We start from the raw sequence: 21,815 nt of genomic DNA, 5'->3' as shown, positions 1-21,815 counted from the left end.
AAAGGAATGCACCCTTGAAGCTTTTGTGTAATTCCAGGTCTGTAGAGCTATAAAATAGGTGTACAAATCAAATATTTACTGATAATGAATTTATTATAGAACAATTCTCTGCGATATGTATAATTTTACCACTTGTTAAAGATGAGCAAATTTGTATACCCATGAGATAAATTTACTTGTTTATTTTTACATAAAGAATTTAGTCTTGTGCCGGGCGGTGGTGGCGCACACCTTTAATCCCAGCACTCGGGAGGCAGAGCCAGGCGGATCTCTGTGAGTTCGAGGCCAGCCTGGGCTACCAAGTGAGTTCCAGGAAAGGCGCAAAACTACACAGAGAAACCCTGCCTCGAAAAACCGGAAAAAAAAAAAAAAAAAAAAGAATTTAGTCTTGGGCTGGGGAGATGGCTCAGTGGGTAAGAGCACTTACTTACTGTGAAAGGAAAAGGACCTGAGTTCAAATTCCTAGCTGGGCACAGCTGCATGACCCTGTAGCCCCAGTGCTGGAGGATGAGGGAATAGGTGGGGGACCCCAGGCACTCACTAGCTAGCCAGTCTTAACTGAGATGTGAGCTTCGAGCTCAGTGAGAGACCCTGTCTCAAAAAACAAAGTGATGGCAGGGTGCGGTGGTACACACACTTTAATCCCAGCAGAGGCAAGGATGGCCAAGGCCGTAGTGAGACAGTCTCAGAATAAGTAAGTAAGTAAGTAAGTAAGGTTTCCTCTGGCATCTTCATGCATGTACATACCCTACATGCACACACCAAATAATTAAATTTGGGCTGAATATTTAATGGTACAGGAGGATATGGGACATCTTCAGTGTTTTCAGAGTTGATTACTATTTTGATTTTATAGTTGTCAATGTTGAGAACACCACTTTGGGTGACTATGTACTACCAAATGACAAAAGTATGTTCAGGACTAGTTCAGAAATTGTTGGAAATTCCATCCTAAACCCAAACCAAAATTGATTTAACAACTTTTTATGAAATTCAGACAGCAATTTTTAAAGTCAAACATTTTGATATAACACAATGCAAAGATATACTCATTGATATTTACATACTAGGGATGATTCGAGAAAAATACTAAATGTCTCTCTTTTCCATATTCTTTCTCTGTCTTTTTTCTTTTTTTGAGACAGGGTTTCTCTGTGTAGCCCTGGCTGTTCTGGAACTCGCTCTGTTGACCAGGCTGGCCTTGAACTTAGACTGCCTGCCTCTGCCTCCCTAGGGCTGTTATTAAAGGCATGAGCCACCACCGCCTGGCATTTATGTCTCTTAAGAGGAGAAAGTTTTATGCTGGAGAGATGGCTCAGGGGTTAAGAGCACTGGCTACTCTTCCTAAAGGTCCTGAGTTCAGTTCCCAGCAACCACATGGTGGCTCACAACCATCTATAATGAGGTCTGGTGCCCTCTTCTGGTGTGTAGGCGTATATGCAGGCACAATACTGTGTATGTAATAAATAAATCTTTGGGAAGAAAAGAGAAAGTTTTTGTATGTATAGTAAAAGCAGCAGTTCATAATGTCCCGTAGCCTCAAGTCAGAGCCAAGGGTCTCAGGCAGCATTTGTTGGTGTTGTACAGTAAGTAGGCCTGCTTGTGCACAGCACAGTGTGCAAATTATGTGTTCAGAGCAAAGGCTGCAGTGAAGTCATGAGGAGCAACATGGGCAAGCACTGCAGATTCATTACAAGGTGATTGGATTAGCTTTGGTCATTGAACATTCAGAAACCTTTGATGGGCAGAAAGATGGTTCAGTGATAATGTTGTGTTCTGCAGTGTTTAGTAACTGCAGGAATCAGGAAGGCTTTGACTTGGAATTGGCAGTAGTATCAGGCTGTGGAAGAAAGTGTGCCCTTGTCATCAAAGCTCCTGGACTTTGTTCTCCCTGTCCCTCTGTGTGCCCTCCTGTAGGTTACCCAAGTATTCCTGCCAGTTCATTGAGATGTGCCTGATGGTGACAGCTGATCACGGGCCAGCTGTCTCTGGGGCCCATAACACCATCATCTGTGCTCGGGCTGGAAAGGACCTGGTCTCCAGCCTCACTTCAGGGCTGCTCACCATCGTAAGTCTGGACTTCCTGGGAGGTAACAGCTTTGGCATCATGCTGCCTAAATGCAGCAGGCTCCTTCTAGGAGCCCCTGGCTAAACCCCAGGCCAGATGCTGTTCAGGACATCCTGGGTTTGTTTCTCCTGCAGGGAGATCGGTTTGGGGGTGCCTTGGATGCAGCAGCGAAGATGTTCAGTAAAGCATTTGACAGTGGCATTATCCCCATGGAGTTTGTGAACAAGATGAAGAAGGAAGGAAAACTGATCATGGGCATCGGCCACCGAGTGAAGTCGGTGAGTGGTTGCTCCCATTAAGATCTACGGAATTAGTGTGGTCCTGTACAGGGCTGACAGGCATCTGAATGTCCTGATAGCATGTCCTTTCAGGTCACTAATGTTAGGATTTAGGGGGTTTCTGAGTCATCTCACTCACCCACTGTCAGCCTTGGGGTCTCCATCTTAATTAGCTTTCCTGTTCCTCCTCCTCCTCTCTTCTGTTTGGTCTTTGAGGCAGGATCTCTCTACATGCCTTGGCTGTCCTGAAACTGTCCTTTTGAAGGCTGGCCTTGAGCTCACGGAGATCCTCCTGTCTCTGCCTTCCAAGTTCTGGAACTAAAAGCATGCCCTACTACACCCATCTTAGGTTCAGTTGCTGTGATTTTAAAAAAAAACAAAAACCCTGATCAGCCAGGTCGTGGTGTTGCACGCCTTTTATCGCAGCACTTGGGAGGCAGAGGCAGGTGGATCTCTATGAGTTTGAGGACAGCCAGGGCTACACAGAGAAACCCTGTCTCAAAAAAAAAAAAAAAAAAAAAAAAAAAATCATCCAATTGAAAGCAGCTTAGGGAGGGAAAGGGTTTATGCCATCTTACAACTCTTAGGTCCCAGTCCATCCCTGAGGGAAGGCAGGGCAGGAACTCAAGGCAGGGCCTGAAGTAGAGGCTATGGAAGAACCGCCATTTACTGACTTGGTCAGCTAGCTTTCTTATACAATCCAGGACCACCAGGGGGCACCACTCCCAGTAGCTGGACCTTCCACATCAATTATTAACCGAGAAAATGCTCCCACAAAGTTGCCTAGAGGCCATTCTGATAGAGGCATTTTCTCGTTTGAGGTTTCTCTTCCCAGATAACCCTAGCTTATTGACCAAAAAAAAAAAAAAAACATTTTTCAGTGTCACAGTTCTGGATTTTTTTTCTAAGATTTTGGGGTGCGTTTGTTCCCAGCATGTGTAGAATTTTTTTATAGCTTGACTAGATGACAGAGCTGGTGGGCAGCCTGGCTTGTGGCCAGACCTGACACAGGGTGGAACATGGCTGAGTCCAGCCCCCTCTGCCTAACGGTACAGATACTGGCTAACTCCTGAACATCTGGGGGGGGGGGGGGGGGCTCAATTCTTTCTTGTAACAAAGAGATCACTACAGAGCTTGTTCTGAGGCCCAGATGAGACGTGAGGGGTCTTGGAGGTCCTTCTGCCTCCCAGAGTTGTCATTATGGGTGCTACAAGGAATTGTACACAGAGGTTAGGGCCCATGCTGGCTCCAGGATAAGACAGGTACAGCTCTGTCCACACAGCACAAGCAATTCCTTTGCCTGCCATGTCTAAGCGGGTGTTTCTGTAACTGGGTCTTTTTTAGATAAACAATCCAGATATGCGCGTGCAGATCCTCAAGGACTTCGTCAAACAGCACTTCCCAGCCACCCCGCTGCTTGATTATGCCCTGGAAGTGGAGAAGATTACCACCTCAAAGGTAGTGAAGGGTTGCATTTCTTTTTTTTTTTTTTTTTTTTTTTTTATTCACTTACTGACTTGGTGGCTTGCTTGCTTGCTTACTTACTTTAAGAGGTTGACCAGTTGGCTTTTTCAATTTGATTAACTTAAGAGGGGCAGTGAAGGTTCTGTGAGGTGGTGGTGGTGGTGGTGGTTTTTAAAGATTATTTATTATTTATTGATTTATTTATTTATTTATTTATTGTGTATACAGTGTTCTGCCTGCACATATTCCTGCAGGCCAGAAGAGGGCGCCAGATCTCATTACAGATGGTTGTGAGCCACCATGTGGTTGCTGGGAATTGAACTCAGGACCTTTGGAAGAGCAGCCAGTGCTCTTAACCGCTGAGCCATCTCTCCAGCCCCGGGTTGCATTTCTTACTTTCAGAGATTGTTTTGTTTTGTTTTGCTTTTGAGACGAGGGCTAGTGTAGTACAGGTTGCCATTGAAGTCACTGTTCATAGAGGATACCGTCCATCTTCTACGCCCTGCTCAAATAGGTCCTTTTAAAATGGTTTCAGAATTCACAGTCATCATGTTAGCCGATTCCCGCCGCTGTGTCAGATGCCTACAGAAGCACATCAGGGAGGATTGATGTGCTGACTTGTAGTGGTCCCAGGCTGGGGTGGCAGGACAGAGTAGCTCTCTCGTTGCCCTCCACTTGGGCTCCTAGCTTGTGGGATGGTGCTTCCCACAGTCACAGCAGGTCTCCCCGTATCGAAGCCTCTCTGGAAAGTTCTTACAGACATACCCAGACGTGAGCTTTACTGGTCTCCCAGGAGCTTCTCAGCCCAATCAAGTTATTTATCAAAATTAACTATCATAGTAATAGTAGTAATAACAGTGGTAGTAACTAACAGAGAAAAGATGAGAAATGAGGAAACTCTGAATTTTTTGCTTTCCCAGAAGCCAAATCTTATCCTGAACGTGGATGGTTTCATTGGTGTTGCCTTTGTGGACATGCTTAGGAACTGTGGCTCCTTCACCCGGTGAGTGTCTCGGCTTCCACTCCAGCATTGGTGGATTTTTGTTGCTGTTTCTTGCCTCTGGCCCTGCCACCCATAGCACTCACTCTCCACCCTGGCACTGTTCAGCTGCTGGCTGGGCAAGAGTGCTGTCTCTTCGGGTGGTCCTGGGAGTCACTGTAAAAGCACCAGTTGTTCGTGTCTTTTAGGGAAGAAGCTGATGAATATGTTGACATTGGAGCGCTCAATGGCATCTTTGTGCTAGGAAGGAGTATGGGCTTCATTGGTGAGTGGGCTGTTGTTTTGGGGGTTTGTGTTTGCTATAGTGCTTCTTCCCCTGTGTGTGAACGTCTGTCACAGATGTCACATTCGTCACCATCATTCTGTTTCTCTTCTCGCTCTTTGGATTTTTTTGAAACAGGGTTTCTCTGTGTAGCCCTGGCTGTCCTGGATCTCACTCTGTACCAGGCTGGCCTCAAACTCAGAGATCCTCCTACCTCTGCCCCCCAAGTACTGAGATTAAAAGCATCACCACTACTGCCCAGCTAACTTTTCTTCTTACCTTTATTACAGGGAATAGTTTCCATTACTAGTTAAGAAAAGTAGAATTCAGTCTAGCAGTTCTTTTTTTGCCAAGCCTGACTGATCCTACCCTATGGAATGGATCTGGAATTCCTGCCCTCTTCTGGGGTGTGTGTGTGTGTGTGTGTGTGTGTGTGTGTGTAATGGTTTTGTTGTCTGCCCTCACTGTACCCTCCTGTGCCCTGTGCTGAGGGTTAAATCCTGGGAGGGCTTCATACCTGCTAGGCAAGGATCCTACCACAGAGCTACATCCCTTCGCCCAGTGTCTACATTTTGTGTGTCAGGAAGATTTCCCTCCTCATCCTCTGCCCTTCACCGTGCTTATGAAACTAATGAAAGATTCACTGGTTCCATTTTAGGGCACTATCTTGATCAGAAGAGGCTGAAGCAGGGGCTGTATCGTCACCCATGGGATGATATTTCCTATGTTCTTCCGGAACACATGAGCATGTAACTGAGTCAGGAACCCTGCTGTAGTAAAAGGAAGACAAGCGCTCCCTCCTGGGTAATAATGGACAGACAGCTGGAAGCAGAGTCCATCATAGGCTGGGCCTGGAACAGATATAGCCATTGATGTACAGGCATGGAAGACCAACACCTACAGACTAGTACCCATTCAGTCCACACAAAGAAGCTTAGTATTTTTTTTTATATATATAAGCATAGAAATTGAAAACCAATACTTGTGACATTTGCTCTGCTACCTGCTGTATCTATTATATGGAAGAATCTAAGCACTGTCAGAATAGTATTCTTCTAGGGCCTTATGATGTTGCTTTCTTTTTTTAATTAGTTAAAAAATTGTTTTTCCTTTGGAGGAAGGGAATGCAACTTTTAAGACTTCAAGATACTGTCTGTCTACAGGACCCACTGACATCTGGTGTCCTAATTTCCATTCATCTTCACGCAACATGAAGAACACTGTATTAATCTGATTTCTAAGGATCTTTTTTTTCTGTGTTATGTGTTAAGGGTTTATTTAGTATCCCACTGAAATGTTCTGTGTTACGGATCAATGTCTACTTATGTCAGGGGGAGGGGTGGGACCATTGCATCCTTAGCCATTGTCACCCATATGTGGAGTAGTAACTTAAATGTAAAGTTGTAACATACGAGTGTTTAAAATGGAAACGCGAGCAAAAAGCTGTGAAATGTCTTGTGTCTCATGTTCTGTGTTTACGCAGCTGATTTGTCTGTTACTGAAGTGTGGGTCCAAAGACTCATACAGCTGTTTGCATCTGTAACCCACAAAGATTCTGGGTAGCTGCCACCTCAGTCTCTTCTCTGTATTATCATGTTTGGTTTAAATAAACTATACAGTAACAGTGACTTATTGCTGTTCTGTGTCATCTGCTTTTGAGACAAAGCCATCCTGGAGCTATAGACTGCCCCGGCCTCTGCTGAGATTGAAGGCATGTACCACTACACCCAGCTCTTAGTGTTAGCATTTTAAAATCCACCTCCACCTCTTGAAAAAAAAAAAAATATATATAAACGCCAATATATATCCAGTCATGCCCCTACCCTCAAAGGCCATAAAGACCTTAAAGTTTAGGCTTGGTGGCACCTTTAATTCTAGCACTTGGGATCAGAGTTCAAGGCCAGCCTGATCTATGTGGCACCTACCAGGTTTTTAGATAGCCAGGGCTGTAAAACCTGTTTTGTTGTTTGATTTTTTTTTTTTTTTTCCAAGACAGGGTGTCTTTGTGTAGCCCTGGGTGTCCTGGAACTCACTCTGTAGACCAGACTGGCCTTGAACTCACAGAGATCCACCTGCCTCTGCCTTCCGAGAGCTGAGATTAAAGCATGTGCCACCACTACCTGGCTGTGAAACCTGTCTTTAAAAAAGAAAAAGCTGATCTGGAGAGATGGCTTGATGGTTAAGAGCACGTGCTGCTCTTCCCGAGTTCAGTTCCCAGAACCATGTCAGGCTGTTCACAACCATCTGTAACTCCAGCTCCAAGGGATCCTACACCTCTAGCCTCTGAGGACACCTTCACTCATGTGCACATACCCATATGTAGAGACACATATACATAATTTAAAGTCTTTTGTTTTAAATCTTCAAAAAGGAAAGAAAAAGCTACTAAAACACGAGCTTATGAAAAGTCCACTTCCAATCTGCACTTCCCACTTTCTCAATTAGTGGTAATTAGTCATTCCTCAAGCCAGAGGCTAGAGTCTCCCTTCTGCTCTCCTGGGCTCCAAGTTCTGTGGGTTTACCCTTGAACTCTCCTCTGACCTAGCTATATTTGCTAATTGGTGCCCTGATTTCCTCTTTGTTCTGGTACAAGCCATCCTCTGTACAGACACCAGTGACATTTAAGAATCAAGTTGAGGGCTGCCGAGATGGCTCAGCAGGTGAAGACATAAGCTGCCTGACCATGTGAATGTGATGCCTGGGACCTCGTGGAAGGAAAGAACGGACTCCCGAAGGTTCTCCAACCCTGGGTGTGCCAGGACCCATGCACAACTACACTACATACCTATACCAAATAAACGTAAAAAGAAAATCAAATTAAGACACTTGACATCCTTGCTTAAAATCCCAAAGTGGCTTTTATTTGTTTTTTTTTAAAACACTTCACATCCTTCCTTAAAATCCCAAAGTGGTTTTTGTTTGTTTTTCTATGGAGCCCCGGCTGTCCTGGAACTCACATAGATCCTCCTGCCTCTGCCTCCTGAGAGCTGATTTATTTATTCACTTTTATTTAGTACATATGAAATGGCAATTATGCAGCAAACATTTGATTTAGCACTACCTCATTTAATCCTGTGCTCTTCTAAAGTAGGCAATATCCATTTCTAGTAAGTAACTCTTCACCTTCATGCACTTAGCTGAAGCACAGTCTTTATTTTTGAGACAGTCTAGCCCAGGCTGAACTACTGGAAATGGTCCTAGCATCCCAAGTGCTAGGATTACAGATGTGTGGCACCATACCCCTCTAAGACTCAAAGTCCTAAGTCTTTTTATTCCCTTTTGAAAATATATTTCTGAAGACTGGAGAGATGGGTCAGCAGTTAAGAGGATGGACTTCTATCCCAGCACCCACAGCTGTCAACATGAATGCCTGTAACTCCAGCTCCCAGGGATCTGAGACTCTTTTCTTCTCTGGACACCCACACAGATCTGTACACTTGTACACACACAATTTAAAAAACTTTAAAATAGGATTTGAGCTGGAGACATGGCTCAGCAGTTAAGAGCACTGGCTGCTCTTCCAGAGGACCTGGGTTTGGTTCCTGCCACCACAGTTCACAATGATCTGTAACCCCAGTCTCTGGGGATCTGATACCCTCTTTTGGCCTCAGAAAACACTGTATGAACATGGTGCACAGACATACATTCAGGCAAAACACATAAATTTTAAAAAAAGGAAAGATTATTTTTTTTAAAAAAAAGGTGGCTCTTCAGGTAGATGGATTTGCCACCAAGTCTGACTATCTGAGTTGGACTCACCAGGCCCACAAAGCGGAAGGAGAGAACTGCCTCCACAGGTTATCTTCTGACCTCCATGCATGCTGTGGTGGGAATGCTCCCACATATAAATAAAAAAAAGACAAAACTTGTTTTGTGGACGGGGAAGATGGCTCATTGGGTAAAGGTGCCTGCCACCAAGCCTAATGACCCAGGTTCAAGTTCCATTCTCTAATGGAGAGAACAGACTCTATTAAATTGTCCTCTGTCCTCCACGCAAATACCCCTACATAAAATAAATAATTTTTTTCTTTAGATTTATTTATTGGTGCTGGGGTGATTAAACTGCCAAGACTTCTTACGTCGTTCATATTAAATTGGGTGTGCTCAGGTACACTTGAATAATCCCAACCCTAGGGAGTCAGTCACCGAAGAATCAGGAATTCAAGGTCATCCTCGACTACACAGCTAGTTTGTGGCTACCCTAGGCTACATGATAGACACTGTTGCAAAAATAAAACACATAGTTTACATTTTGACCTTTATAACAATGTTATTTTCTTTATCTCCCCCAGCTGGAGAAATGGCTTAGGAGTTAAGAGTATGCCAAAACGGTGGTGGTGCACACCTTTAGTCCCAGCACTCAGGAAGCAGAGGCAGGTGGATCTCTGTGATTTCGAGGCCAGCCTGGCAGAGCGAGATGCAGGACAGCCAAGGCTACACAGAGAAACCCAACTTGACTCCCAGCACCAAATCAGATGGGTCTTTAACTGCCTGTAACTCCAGATCCGGAGGACCCAGCACCTTCTTCTGTCCTCTGTGGGCACCGGCACACACAGGTGAATAAACACAGACACTTTGATAAGAATAAAATTAAAATCCTTTTTTCTCCAAAGCCATTTGTTTGTTTTTGTTTTTCGAGACAGGGTCTCAGGGTATAACAGCCTTGGCTGTCCTGGAACTCACTCTGTAGATCTGGCTGGCCTCAAACTCAGAGATCCGCCTGCTTCTGCCTCCTCCGTTCTGGGAATAAAGGCTGCGCCACTACCGCCCGGCCAAAGCCGTTTTTCAACATATATATAAGTTGGGCATGCTGGCACACGACTTTAATCCCAGCCGAGGCAGAGGTAGAGGCAGCTGGATCTCTGTGAGTTCCAGGCCAGCCTGGTTCACAGGGCGAGTTCAAAAACAAAAAGTTTTTGTGTGTACGTGTGGTGGTGAGGATACACTCCGAAGCAATTTAAAGTAGAAAATTCAACAAAACACGCACCGCCGGCAACCCTACGGGAGGGAAACAGGCGGACCTCATCTTTTTCCGGCAGCGAGTCCTGCGCTTGCCTTACTAGGCGGCTCCAGCGCGGCGGGAGTGCGCAGGCGCAGCTCCGCCCCGCGCGCACTATTTAATCCCAGAATGCCTCGGTGTCGCTCCGGAGTTGCCGCACCGTTCGGAAGCTCAGGGGCCCGCTGCGGCGGCGTCAAGATGGCGGCGGCGGTGGCGGCGGCGGCGGCGGCTGCGGCCGCGGCTGCATCTCTTCAGGTGCTGGAGATGGAGAGCATGGAGACTGCCGCCGCCAGTTCCGCGGGCCTGGCCGCCGAGGTCCGAGGCAGTGGCACGGTGGACTTCGGGTCCGGGCCCGGGATCTCCGCCATGGAGGCGAGCGGGGGCGATCCGGGCCCAGAGGCCGAGGACTTCGAGTGCAGCACTCACTGCTCCGAGTTGTCCTGGCGGCAGAACGAGCAGCGGCGTCAGGGCCTGTTCTGCGACATCACCCTGTGCTTCGGGGGGGCCGGAGGTCGCGAGTTCCGTGCCCACCGCTCGGTGCTGGCCGCCGCCACCGAGTACTTCACGCCCTTGCTATCAGGCCAGTTTTCCGAGTCGCGCTCGGGCCGGGTGGAGATGCGCAAGTGGAGCTCGGAGCCGGGACCAGAACCTGACACGGTGGAAGCCGTTATCGAGTACATGTACACTGGGCGCATCCGAGTGAGCACCGGCAGCGTCCACGAGGTGCTGGAACTGGCAGACAGGTAGACGATGAGGGGCGAGCGAGGGTTGGGGGGAGACGTGTCTGTGGAGCCGGGTCCCTCACTGTGCCCGCGGCGGGACAGCCACCGCGCCTGGCGCCGAGGAGGCCTCTGAGAGGCTGGCTGGCTTGTGCACCTCGCCTCCGGGAGCGCAGATCCCAGGTGTAGGGATAAAGGCGGTGAAAGGCTGTGTGTAGCGTGTGACTCCTGTGATGACGACATGAGAAAACGGTGAAAGGCTAGCTGCGGAACGGAGGAGATGACATTTAAACCGACCGACCTCGGAAAACCGCAAGAGAAATAGGCAGTGCAAAGGGGAATGGGTGCACATTACAGGCTTCCAAAGGCCCTCAGTCAGGGTCTAGCTTGGCTTAGGGAACCGTCTTTGGTTTTTGGTCTTGTTTGTTTCCTTTTTGTTGGTTGTTTTTCGAGACAAGGTTTCTCTGGTTAGCCCTGGCTGTCCTGGAACTCACTCTGTAGACCAAGCTGGCCTCGAACTCACAGAGATCCGTCTGGGCGCCGCCACACCCAGCTGAGAAAGGTCTTTAAAAGAATCCAGTGAGTCTGGATCTGCTGGGTGAAGGGGAGGATGGTGATTGAGATGCATTGGAAAAAGGTTTGGATTTTACCGAGTGTGATGGATGAGAAGCTGGGTAGAGAGATGGACTGATTTAAATATTTCAAAAGGTTTTCTCAGCTATTGTGGAAAATGGATTGTAGGGAGCCAGAAAAGATGCCCCAGAGGTCGGTTTGGAGGCAGGTGGATGCTGTTTTTAGTACTGTTACAAATCCTTTAACATACCTATTGACCAGAGGTATGCACCAGACACTGATTTTTATGTGATCAAAACACATGAAAATCCCTTTCCTTATCGAACTCATGTTGTTTAACAATGACTATATAGCCTATTGAATGATTATTAAAGTTTGTGATGCAAAATTTAATATGGAGCTGTGCATTATAGGCCCTGATGGAGAGTGATGGAGAGGACCTTTTTTTTGAGATAGGGGCTCACTATGTTGCTCTGGCTGTCCTGGAATGCACTATGTAGACCAGGCTGGCCTTGAACTCAGAAATCACTTGCCTCTGCCTCTGAGTGCTGGGATTAAAGGAGTGCGCTACTATGGCCAACTTAGAGGAGCTATTTTTTTTTTAATATTTATTTATTTATTATGTATACAATGTTCTGCCTGCATGTATGCCTGCACGCCAGAAGAGGGCATCAGATCTCATTACAGATGGTTGTGAGCCACCATGTGGTTGCTGGGAATTGAACTCAGGACCTCTGGAAGAACAGCCAGTGCTCTTAACCGCTGAGCCATCTCACCAGCCCCCTAGAGGAGCTATTTTTAAACTGGGTGGATAGAGAAAGTTTAGAAGACATAATAAAGGGGTGTAGGCGGCAAGGTAGTGTGCTTCAGGTAGAGATTGACAGTGCAAAACCCCCAGGTAGAGAGATAGAGAACAGCAGGGTCATATAGCTAGATGGAGGGGAGGCAGTTGAAAGGATCAAAAACATTCGAGTAGTGGTGAGGATGGAGCCCTTAGGGCAGTGGTTCTCAACCTTCCTAACGCTGCAACCCTTTAATACAGTTCCTCCTGTTGTGGTGACCCCAACCATAACATTATTTTCGTTGCTATTTCACAACTGTAATTTTGCTAGTGTTATGAATCGTAATGTAAATATCTAATATGCAGGTTATCTGATATGAGACCCCCTATGAAAGGGTTGTTCAACCCAAGAGGTTGTGACCCACAGGTTGACAACTACAGCCTTATGGGCCTGTGAAAGGAGCTGAACTTACATTTGTTTTTTGAGACAGGGTTTCTTGGCTGTCCTAGAACTAGCTCTGTAGACCAGACTCTGCCACCCAAGTTCTGGGATTAAAAGTGCACCACCACTGCCCCGGCAGAGCTGAACTTTTTAGAATTAGAGGTCAGTGGGAATGATGCTGTTTTATTTGATAAATTCTGTATTGAAAAAGGATAGGATAATGGGGAGAATGCAGCAAGGGCTGTAGCAAAGACTAGCTTAAGTCACTGCAGCAGTGGTAGAGGCTTGGATTAAAATGAGAAGGGGTGACATCTGTGTGGATGCTTTGAGATTTATCTTATTTGTGGTTCACCCATAAAATAAACAATGTTAGTGCTTGGTGCCTAAAGAGGCTAGAAAGAGCATGTGGGTGCTGGGAACTGAACCTAAAGAGCAGCCAGTGCTTCTGACTGCTGAGCCATCTCTGCAGGACATCTGGTTTTTGAAGCAGAGGAGATGAATTGCCAGTGGACTTGATATGGGAGTAAGGAAGAATAATTTTTTGACCCTAGTAAGGAAAGATCTGATTATTATTACAGTGTGGAAAAATGCTGGGAATTTAATCCCAACACTCTTGGAAAGCAGAGGCAAGCAGAGTTTTAGTCCAGCCTGGTCCATATATCCAGACCAGCCAGGGATTTATAATGAGATCTTGTTCCACCTCCTCACTCCTCAAAAAAGATGTGGAGAAGTAGAGGTTGCAGAGATAGCCCAGCCATGGATAAAATGCCTGCACTGTAAGCATGAGGATTTGGCTTCAGTTCTTTAAAAGCTGGGCATGGTAGTGCATTCCTGTAACCCAAGCCTTGATGGGGAGGGCAGAGATGGGCCGATCCCTGAAGTTCAGTGGCCAGCCAGTCTGGCTCAGTGGATGAGGTTCAGTGAGAGAACTCGTCTGGAAAAATAAAGGTCGAGGGGCTAGAGAGACAGCCCAGTGGCTAAGAGCAGTTGTTGCTCTTGCAGAAGACCTAGGTTGGTTTGGTTCCCAATGTCCACATGGTGGTTCACAACCATCTGTAACTCCTGTTCCAGTGGATCTTGTATCTTCTGGCCATCAAGGACATCAGGCACACATGGCACACAAATAAACATGTAGACAAAACACTCATACACACAAATCTTTAAAAAAAAAAAAAATTACACAGCCAAGAGTACACAGAGAAACCCTGTCTCGAAAAAAAAAAATTATTTTAGAACAAAGATGGAGATCAATCAAGGAAATATAAAGAAGAGCAGATCTGAGGGGAAGGTCAGTATAGGCTTGGTCAAGATGTCTGGGTAAACTGTTAGATTGAAGAACATTGGGTCTCCGGTCAAGTTCTGAAGGAAATCACAAGTGGAAACAATGTCACAAATAGGGATATTTCCAGGGGCTGGAGAGCCGGCTCAGCCATTAAGAGCAATGGCTGCAAAGCGGGCAGTGGTGGCGCACGCCCTTAATCCCAGCACTTGGGAGGCAGAGGCAGGCGGATCTCTGTGAGTTCCAGGCCAGCCAAGGCTACACAGAGAAACCCTGTCTTGAAAAATCAAAACAAACAAACAAAAAACCCCACAACAATGGCTGCTCTTCCAGAGGACCTGTGGTCAATTCCCAGAACCCATATGGTGGTTCACAACCATCTGTAATTTCAGTTCGAGGGTCCAACTCGTTCTTCTGATGTTGGCAGTAAAAAACATACATTCAGCAAAACACCCATACACATAAAATAAATATTTGTTTTATTTTTTATTATTGATTTATTTTTTATTTTTAATACGTTTAATATTTAGTGTCATCACCAACCCCCAGTGGTCAATCATTTGATAGCTAGACTCCACTCTCTTTTTAGGTTTCTATGGTATCAGTTCAGTTCACTCTATTGGATTCTTCAATACTGTAGAGAATCCCCGGCTTGTCCTCTTTCTCCTTATTCATTTTTATATATACTCTTAAGTAACTCAATTATAATTTATATGACAATTTCCCCAATCTGCATATATCTCTACCCTCCATCTATCTAATGCCTACCCATTTGTTTTTTTGTTTTTTGGTGTTTTTTTGTTTTTGTTTTTGTTTTTTTTTTTGTTTTTTTTTTTTTTTTTTTTTTTTTTTTTTTTTGGCTTAGACTGGGTCTCCCTATGTAGTTCTTGCTGTCCTTAAAATCTCAGAGATCTGCCGGGTGGTAGTGGCGCACGCCTTTAATCCCAGCACTTGGGAGGCAGAGGCAGGTGGATCTCTGTGAGTTCGAGGCCAGCCTGGGCTACAGAGTGAGATCCAGGAAAGGTGCAAAGCTACACAGAGAAACCCTGTCTCGAAAAATCAAAAAAAAAAAAAAAAAAAAAAAAATCTCAGAGATCCAACTGACTGCCTCCCAAGTGCTGGGATTAAAAAAGTGTGTTCCTTTTTTGGTTTTGGTTTTGGTTTGTGTGTGTGTGTGTGTGTGTGTGTGTGTGTGTGTGTGTGTGTGTGTTTTGGGGGGGGGTTCATGACAGGGTTATTCTGTGTAATGGCTCTGGCTGTCCTGGGACTCGCCTTGTAGACCAGGCTTGTCTCTAACTCATAGAGATTCACCTGCCTCTGCCTCTGCCTCCTAAATGGTGGGATTAAAAGCCTGCATCACCACACCCAGCTCCCCTTTTGTTTTTGAGATAGGATTTCCCTATGTAACACAGGCAGGCCTAGAACTCATGCTTCTTCTAGCTCAGCCTCCAAAGAGTTGGGGTTACAGGAGTCCACTATGCCTGGCTCTTGTTCCAGTATAAAAATTTATGTCAATTTCAATGTTTGGAAATATCTCTATTTTAAAAATATATCTATTTAGCTGGGGGGGGTGGTGTACACTGTGGGGGACCAGCCCCCACACTTATTTACCCCAGGAACTCTTGAGGAATGAGGGATAAGAAACTTAGTTAGAAATAGAGAGGAGAGAAAACACAAGATAGACTCTGGTGGGCCTGGATCCTTATCCAAATGGGCCCAGAACTTTATTCCAAAGGTCTATTTTTAACAATGCCAAAGGGTGGAGTAAAAGGCCTCCCCCTTGCTAGTTACAGTCACCTGGTATCCAGGCCTGTGGTCCAATCAACCTCTTACGCAGTCCTGCTGGGTACAGCCACTAGGAAACCTAGTGGACTATAACAGTATACCTTGGGAGGCAGAGGCAGATGGATCTCTGGACAGCCAGGACTGTTACACAGAGAAACTCTATCTCGAAAAACAAAACAAGCAAACAAAAAAATCAAAAGGATTGGGTTTAAGGTAGAGTGCCTATTCAGTTAACTCTAAAATAGGAAATGGAATATGTTTGTGTGCTGAAGAAAATGATTCTGTGGAAGAGGAGAAACTTATACTGTAAGAGCAGGCGAATGGACACAGGAGTGAATTTTGAAATAAGAAAGGCCATAATCCATACTAAAATTGGAGATTGGGTGGGGCACACCTGTAATTCCAGCACTTGGGAGGCTGAGGCAGGAGATCTAGGCCAGTCTGGATTATTGAGAGAGACCCTTTCCAAAAAAATAGTAAGGATTGTATGCTGGCTGTGGTGGATCATGCCTTTAATCCCAGCACTCAGGAGGCAACAGCAGATGGTCTTGACTTCAAGACTGCATAGAGACCCTGTCTCAAAACAAAAAACCGTAGGCCAAAGCAGAAAAGAAAATAAAGGGTATAACTACAGGCACATTGGTTGGTAGAAAGATAAAGCCTCTGCCCATCTGATTGCTTCTCTCCTCAAAGTACAAGACTGGGTCCTCAGGATAGGGTAGAATGTGTACAGGTCCTGGGAAGGAAGTTTGTTAAATGAAACTGAAGAGAGCTATTATCAAGCTGTGTTTGTGTCTGTCTGTGACTTAAAACTCTAACTCTTGCTGGCATGATGGTGCATGCCTTCAATCTTTGCACTAGGGAGTCAGAGATATATTGTCTCTGAGTTCAGGGTCAGCCAGGGCTACCTAGAGAGAGACCCTGTCTCAAAAATACAAAAAAAAAAAAACAAAAAAACAAAAAAAAAACACCTCTAACTTTTCTCCATCTTTCACCGGCACTATTCTAAGTGCTCTGTAATGATTGAACTTAATTTAATGAGCTCTGAGGCAGGATCATTTTCTCTGTGCCTACATAAACTGTGATCCAGCCCTGCATGGCACTTAGATTAGAAATAATAGAATGAATAAAGTCTCTAGGCTCAGCACTATAATCTCAGCTATTCAGGAGGCTGAGGCAGAAGGATCACAGGTTAGATCCTGCTTCAAAAAAAGAAGGCAGGAGGGGGGAGTTGTATAGTAGAGCACCTGCCTACCATTCAACCTGAGTTGAATCCCTAGTACTATAATAAATAAATGTAAATAGATGTGTCCAGCACAGTATTCCTTACGTAACAATGCCTAGTGTATAATAGCTATTGTTTTCATAGAGTAATGTTTCCCAAAGCCTGTCTTAAGGGACTATGCCTCAGAATTACCTGCTAAACATAGGAGCTTGAGGTAACCTGGGAATCAGGTGGTCCTGGCACCCAGACTTGTTCGGGGTCCTCTAGAATTCCCACCTTAGAGTTAAAACAAAGACAGGGTAGAGTGGTGAGTGAAGGCCTTGTCTTTGTTTTATCTCTAAGGTGGGAATGTTTCTTCAAGAGGGTTAAGAGAGCTTGTTTTAATTCATCTGTATTTGTAATTAAATAGTTATTAAACACAGTAACCGTAATAAACCATTATTGAATGGAAATGGGCCTGTTATGATGACATCATTCTTAGATTGTTTAAGGTTCTTCTCAGTTAAAGGGTCTTTCTCTTCTATAACCATGGTCTCAGATTGACCACTCTTGGGCTCAGTGCTAGTAGATTTATGATTTGGGCCAACACTGTTGTGTTTTGCTTTAACTTAAATTAATTTAGGTGTGTGGGCAATGTTCTATAAGCCACTTTTCTGGGTTTTTTGTTTTGTTTTGTTTTGTTTTTTTTAGCTAGACTGTCCTATACATGATTTTTTGTTATGTGTTTGTTTTATTTCCAGGCTTCAGATATTTGAGTTTGTCTTGTCTTCTTTGCTTTAATGATAACCACTTTGGGCAAAGCCCTTAGTCTACTCTCTGTGGTTGCACAAAGAGATGAAAACCTCTGAATCAGCCTAGGCTGCTGTTCTTCTGATATCTGGCCAAGCTGAGCCTCCAGGAAGTTATAGTTCCTGCCTGCCTCTAGTTTAGGCTCTGTGGTCATACTGGATAAAGCCCTTCACCAAGACCTTTCTCAATTAAAAAGAACCCAAAGCTGGGAGTGGTAGTGCATGTCTGTGATCCTGGCACATAGGTGGTGGAAGCAGAAGGATCATCCTTAGCTACATAGTGTGTTGGAGACCAGCCTGGGCTACTTGAGACCCAATCTCAAAAAAAAAAAAAAAAAAAAAAAAAAGTAAAGCCAAAATAAATAAATAAATAAGAGGTCCAGTGACTGCAAAGGGGTTAGAAAAAATATCAGAAATGCATTTGGACTGGCATTTGTCCTTATTGTATGTGTGTATATCTGTGTGACAGTATGTGCATGTGAGTGCAGTGCCCAAGAAGGCCAGAAGAGGGCATTGGACCCCTTGCAGCTGGAGTTAAACAGTTGTGACCTACTCAGTATGGGTGCTGGGAACCAAACTCAAGTCTATAGGTGCCATCTCTGACTTTTAGGGGTAACAGCCATGTATGTCATACATAGACATACGTACAGGCAAAATACCCAGACATAGACAATAGAATCTAGGCATAGTGGTATATGTTTTTAATCCCAGCACTCAGGAGACAGAGGAAGGAAGATCTCTGTGTTGCAGGCTAGCCAGAGTTATATGGTGAGACCTTATCTTAAAAAATAAAATGAAGGCTCAGCAGTGGTGGCACACACCTTTAATCCCAGCACTCAGGAGGCAGAGGCAGGAAGATCTCTGTGAGTTTGAGGCCAGCCTGGTCTACAAAGCGAGTTCCAAGGACAGACAAACAACAAATAAATACATAAATAATAAAATAACCACTAAGCCATCTCTCCAGACTCTTGTTTTCATTTTCTTAGATTTTGAAACAGGGTCTCACCAAGTTTTCCAGGCAGGCCTTGACCTTATGATTCTCCTGTCTTAGTCTCCTGAGTCTTAGGATTACAGGCATGTAAATGTATTTTTTTTTAATGTATTGTGTGTCTATGATGTGTGGTGCACACCTGGAAGTAAGAGGGCAACTTTGTGACATTTTCTCCTTTCATCTTTATGTGGATTCTAGGGATTGAACTTGGGTCTCTAGGCTTGCTCTGGCAAGTGCCTTTACCCACTGAGCCATCTGCATAATGAGACCTATCTCAAACCCTTCCTCCTGAAAAATAGACTTCTCAGCATAATACTTGCTTATTGGGGCAGTGGGGGAGCTGTTTCGGCTACTGTGCTTATGAGATTAACCCTACCATTTCAATTTGTATAATTTGGGCACACCTACAATGCAACCATATAAAATAAGTACATTCCAAAATTAATCTTTTCTCTTTTTCTTGATTCTAGGTTCTTATTAATTCGTTTAAAAGAATTTTGTGGAGAATTTCTGAAGAAAAAACTTCATCTCTCAAATTGTGTGGCCATTCATAGCTTAGCCCACATGTACACACTAAGCCAGCTTGCTCTGAAAGCTGCGGATATGATCCGGAGAAATTTCTATAAAGTCATTCAGGATGAAGAATTTTATACTTTACCTTTCCATCTCATTCGAGACTGGCTTTCGGACTTGGAAATTACCGTGGATTCTGAAGAGGTTCTTTTTGAAACGGTTTTGAAGTGGGTTCAGAGAAATGCTGAAGAGAGGGAGAGATACTTTGAAGAACTTTTTAAATTGCTCAGGTTGTCCCAGATGAAACCCACCTACCTTACACGGCATGTCAAACCAGAGCGGCTGGTGGCCAATAATGAAGTTTGCGTCAAGCTGGTGGCTGATGCAGTGGAGAGGCATGCGCTCAGAGCAGAGAATATACAGTCTGGCACACTCCAGCATCCCGCTTCCCATGTCTCACTCTTACCTCGCTATGGACAAAACATGGACGTAATCATGGTTATTGGAGGTGTGTCAGAAGGAGGAGACTATTTAAGTGAATGTGTGGGATATTTTGTTGATGAGGACAGATGGGTAAATCTGCCCCACATTCATAATCACCTTGATGGACATGCCGTTGCAGTAACAGAATCTTATGTGTATGTTGCTGGCTCGATGGAACCAGGGTTTGCTAAAACTGTGGAAAGGTACAACCCAAATTTGAATACATGGGAACACGTTTGTAGTCTGATGACAAGAAAGCATTCTTTTGGGCTAACAGAAGTCAAAGGGAAGCTGTATAGCATTGGAGGACATGGCAATTTTAGCCCTGGCTTTAAAGATGTGACTGTTTACAATCCTGAGCTTGATAAATGGCACAACTTAGAATCAGCACCAAAGATTCTTCGAGATGTCAAAGCACTAGCCATTGAAGACCGGTTTGTGTACATTGCTGCCCGCACTCCTGTGGACCGGGACACTGAGGATGGATTGAAGGCTGTAATTACTTGCTATGATACAGAGACTCGACAGTGGAAAGATGTGGAATCCTTACCACTTATTGACAATTACTGTTTTTTCCAGATGTCTGTGGTCAATTCAAACTTTTATCAGACAGCATCATGCTGTCCCAAGAGTTATTCTTTAGAAAACGAAGAGGCAGTAAGAAAAATTGCCGGTCAGGTATCTGATGAGATCCTTGAAAGCTTGCCTCCAGAAGTCCTAAGCATCGAAGGAGCAGCCATTTGCTATTACAAAGATGATGTCTTCATTATTGGAGGCTGGAAAAACAGCGATGATATTGACAAACAGTATCGGAAGGAGGCCTACCGATACTGTGCTGAGAGAAAGAGGTGGATGCTCCTTCCTCCCATGCCTCAGCCCCGTTGTAGGGCCACCGCTTGTCACGTCAGGATCCCCTACCGGTACTTGCATGGCACCCAGAGATACCCTATGCCTCAAAACTTAATGTGGCAGAAGGACCGCATCAGACAGATGCAGGAGATACACCGGCATGCCCTGAACATGCGGAGAGTGCCAAGTTCCCAGATTGAATGCTGAGCTCGCCAACACGTACAGCTGGGAACTGTTCTCCCTGTTCCACGAGGCTGGAAATGCTTAGACTGTTACTTGGAAAAGTATGTCAATAACTTATTTTCTACTTGGACTTATTACCCTATATAAAGGAAGTTAATTAAAAAACAAACAGGAAACTCAGTTTAGTGTGCTAATTTTTGTTAGCTTGCAGTCTTGTCTCTTAGTTTGTGTGCTAGCAAATAAGATCTTATTAAAGAGAAGTGGGAGAAAGCAGGTCTAGTTACTTGGCCTTTTTTCTGCCAACAACTATAACTCCACTTTAAGCACCAGTGTAATTTGCACATTTACTTTGATATTCCTTTACATTTTGTGTGGATTGTTTGTTTTCAGTGATAACAGTTTATGCATTAAGCTCTCATCTGCAGGAGGCATGTGCAATAGTGAGACTGGATCTGAAGGGAAAAGCACAATGTTTCAGCAAGATTGATCTCAGAATGTTGGCACTGATATTTTGTTGTATGTGTTTTATCTACAAATGGTGTTTTTGTTCTTTGGAAAGGGTGACTGATGAGAAGTTTGTGATTGGCACATCATCTGGTTTGTTTTGTTTCTTCCACAGCTGCTTATAGACTTGAAGCCATCATTCTGAGATGAGAATTGGGAAGGCATTGCATTAATATTTAGCTGATGGACTAGAGAGGAAGTTACACAGGTGAAGTTTGTTTCTCTAAGGAAAAAAGTGTTCAGTGTAACTGAGAAAGCAAGTGAACAAACATTTTGAAACACTTTGAAGAGTTGTGACTGTGTTGATGAGGATGCATCATGCCCATGACAATCAACACTCGATGCCTTCAGTTCATTTTTTATTCCATTGAATATTATATAGGCTCTTCATCAGTTCTTTCCACCAGAAAAGCTTTCAAATTGACAAGGAAGTAACAGTTTAGAAAGTACTGCTAAGAGAAGCCCCTGATTGTCATATTTTCCTGGATTGCCCTAGACTTTTATTGGAACTTAGAGCCTAAAATACCAAATCTGAGTGCATAGTTTTGGCTTTTAAAATTTTAAGGTTTTCACATAACACATTTAATAGGAAATTATCGAAGTGTTATATAACCAGTTTGATGACTATC

The 21,815-nt window shown here is 44.5% G+C and overlaps 2 protein-coding genes across 3 annotated transcripts in view; both read left to right on the top strand.

Moving 5' to 3' along the window:
• Positions 1–6,700, top strand: part of Acly (ATP citrate lyase) — a 47,963-nt gene extending 41,263 nt beyond the window's left edge. For both annotated transcript variants that reach the window (XM_059271780.1, XM_059271779.1), the window contains 6 exons: positions 1,918–2,068; positions 2,203–2,346; positions 3,691–3,804; positions 4,731–4,813; positions 4,999–5,075; positions 5,731–6,700. In XM_059271780.1, coding sequence (XP_059127763.1) covers positions 1,918–2,068; positions 2,203–2,346; positions 3,691–3,804; positions 4,731–4,813; positions 4,999–5,075; positions 5,731–5,825 — 664 coding nt within the window. In that variant the 3' untranslated portion in view covers positions 5,826–6,700. The remainder of the gene's footprint in view (positions 1–1,917; positions 2,069–2,202; positions 2,347–3,690; positions 3,805–4,730; positions 4,814–4,998; positions 5,076–5,730) is intronic.
• A 3,521-nt stretch (positions 6,701–10,221) lies between these two features.
• On the top strand, positions 10,222–20,862 carry Klhl11 (kelch like family member 11). Its single transcript, XM_059271777.1, has 2 exons — positions 10,222–10,814; positions 19,125–20,862. Exons 1-2 carry the CDS (start codon positions 10,270–10,272, stop codon positions 20,704–20,706), a joined length of 2,127 nt encoding a protein of 708 aa, XP_059127760.1. The 5' UTR covers positions 10,222–10,269; the 3' UTR covers positions 20,707–20,862.
• The last annotated feature ends 953 nt before the right edge of the window (positions 20,863–21,815 follow it).

Source organism: Peromyscus eremicus, chromosome 8a (genome assembly GCF_949786415.1).
Source record: "Peromyscus eremicus chromosome 8a, PerEre_H2_v1, whole genome shotgun sequence".
Lineage (NCBI taxonomy): Eukaryota > Metazoa > Chordata > Mammalia > Rodentia > Cricetidae > Peromyscus > Peromyscus eremicus.
Note: the sequence above shows the minus strand (reverse complement) of the source record. Positions and strands in the feature narration are given on the sequence as shown.

What these genes read in the sequence shown, in the direction of transcription:
- Klhl11 (XM_059271777.1), top strand. Translation starts at nt 10,270, where the DNA reads ATGGCGGCGGCGGTGGCGGCGGCGGCGGCGGCTGCGGCCGCGGCTGCA. An exon ending in GTGCTGGAACTGGCAGACAG is followed by an intron (nt 10,815 to 19,124) that starts GTAGACGATGAG and finishes TCTTGATTCTAG; the next exon opens with GTTCTTATTAATTCGTTTAA.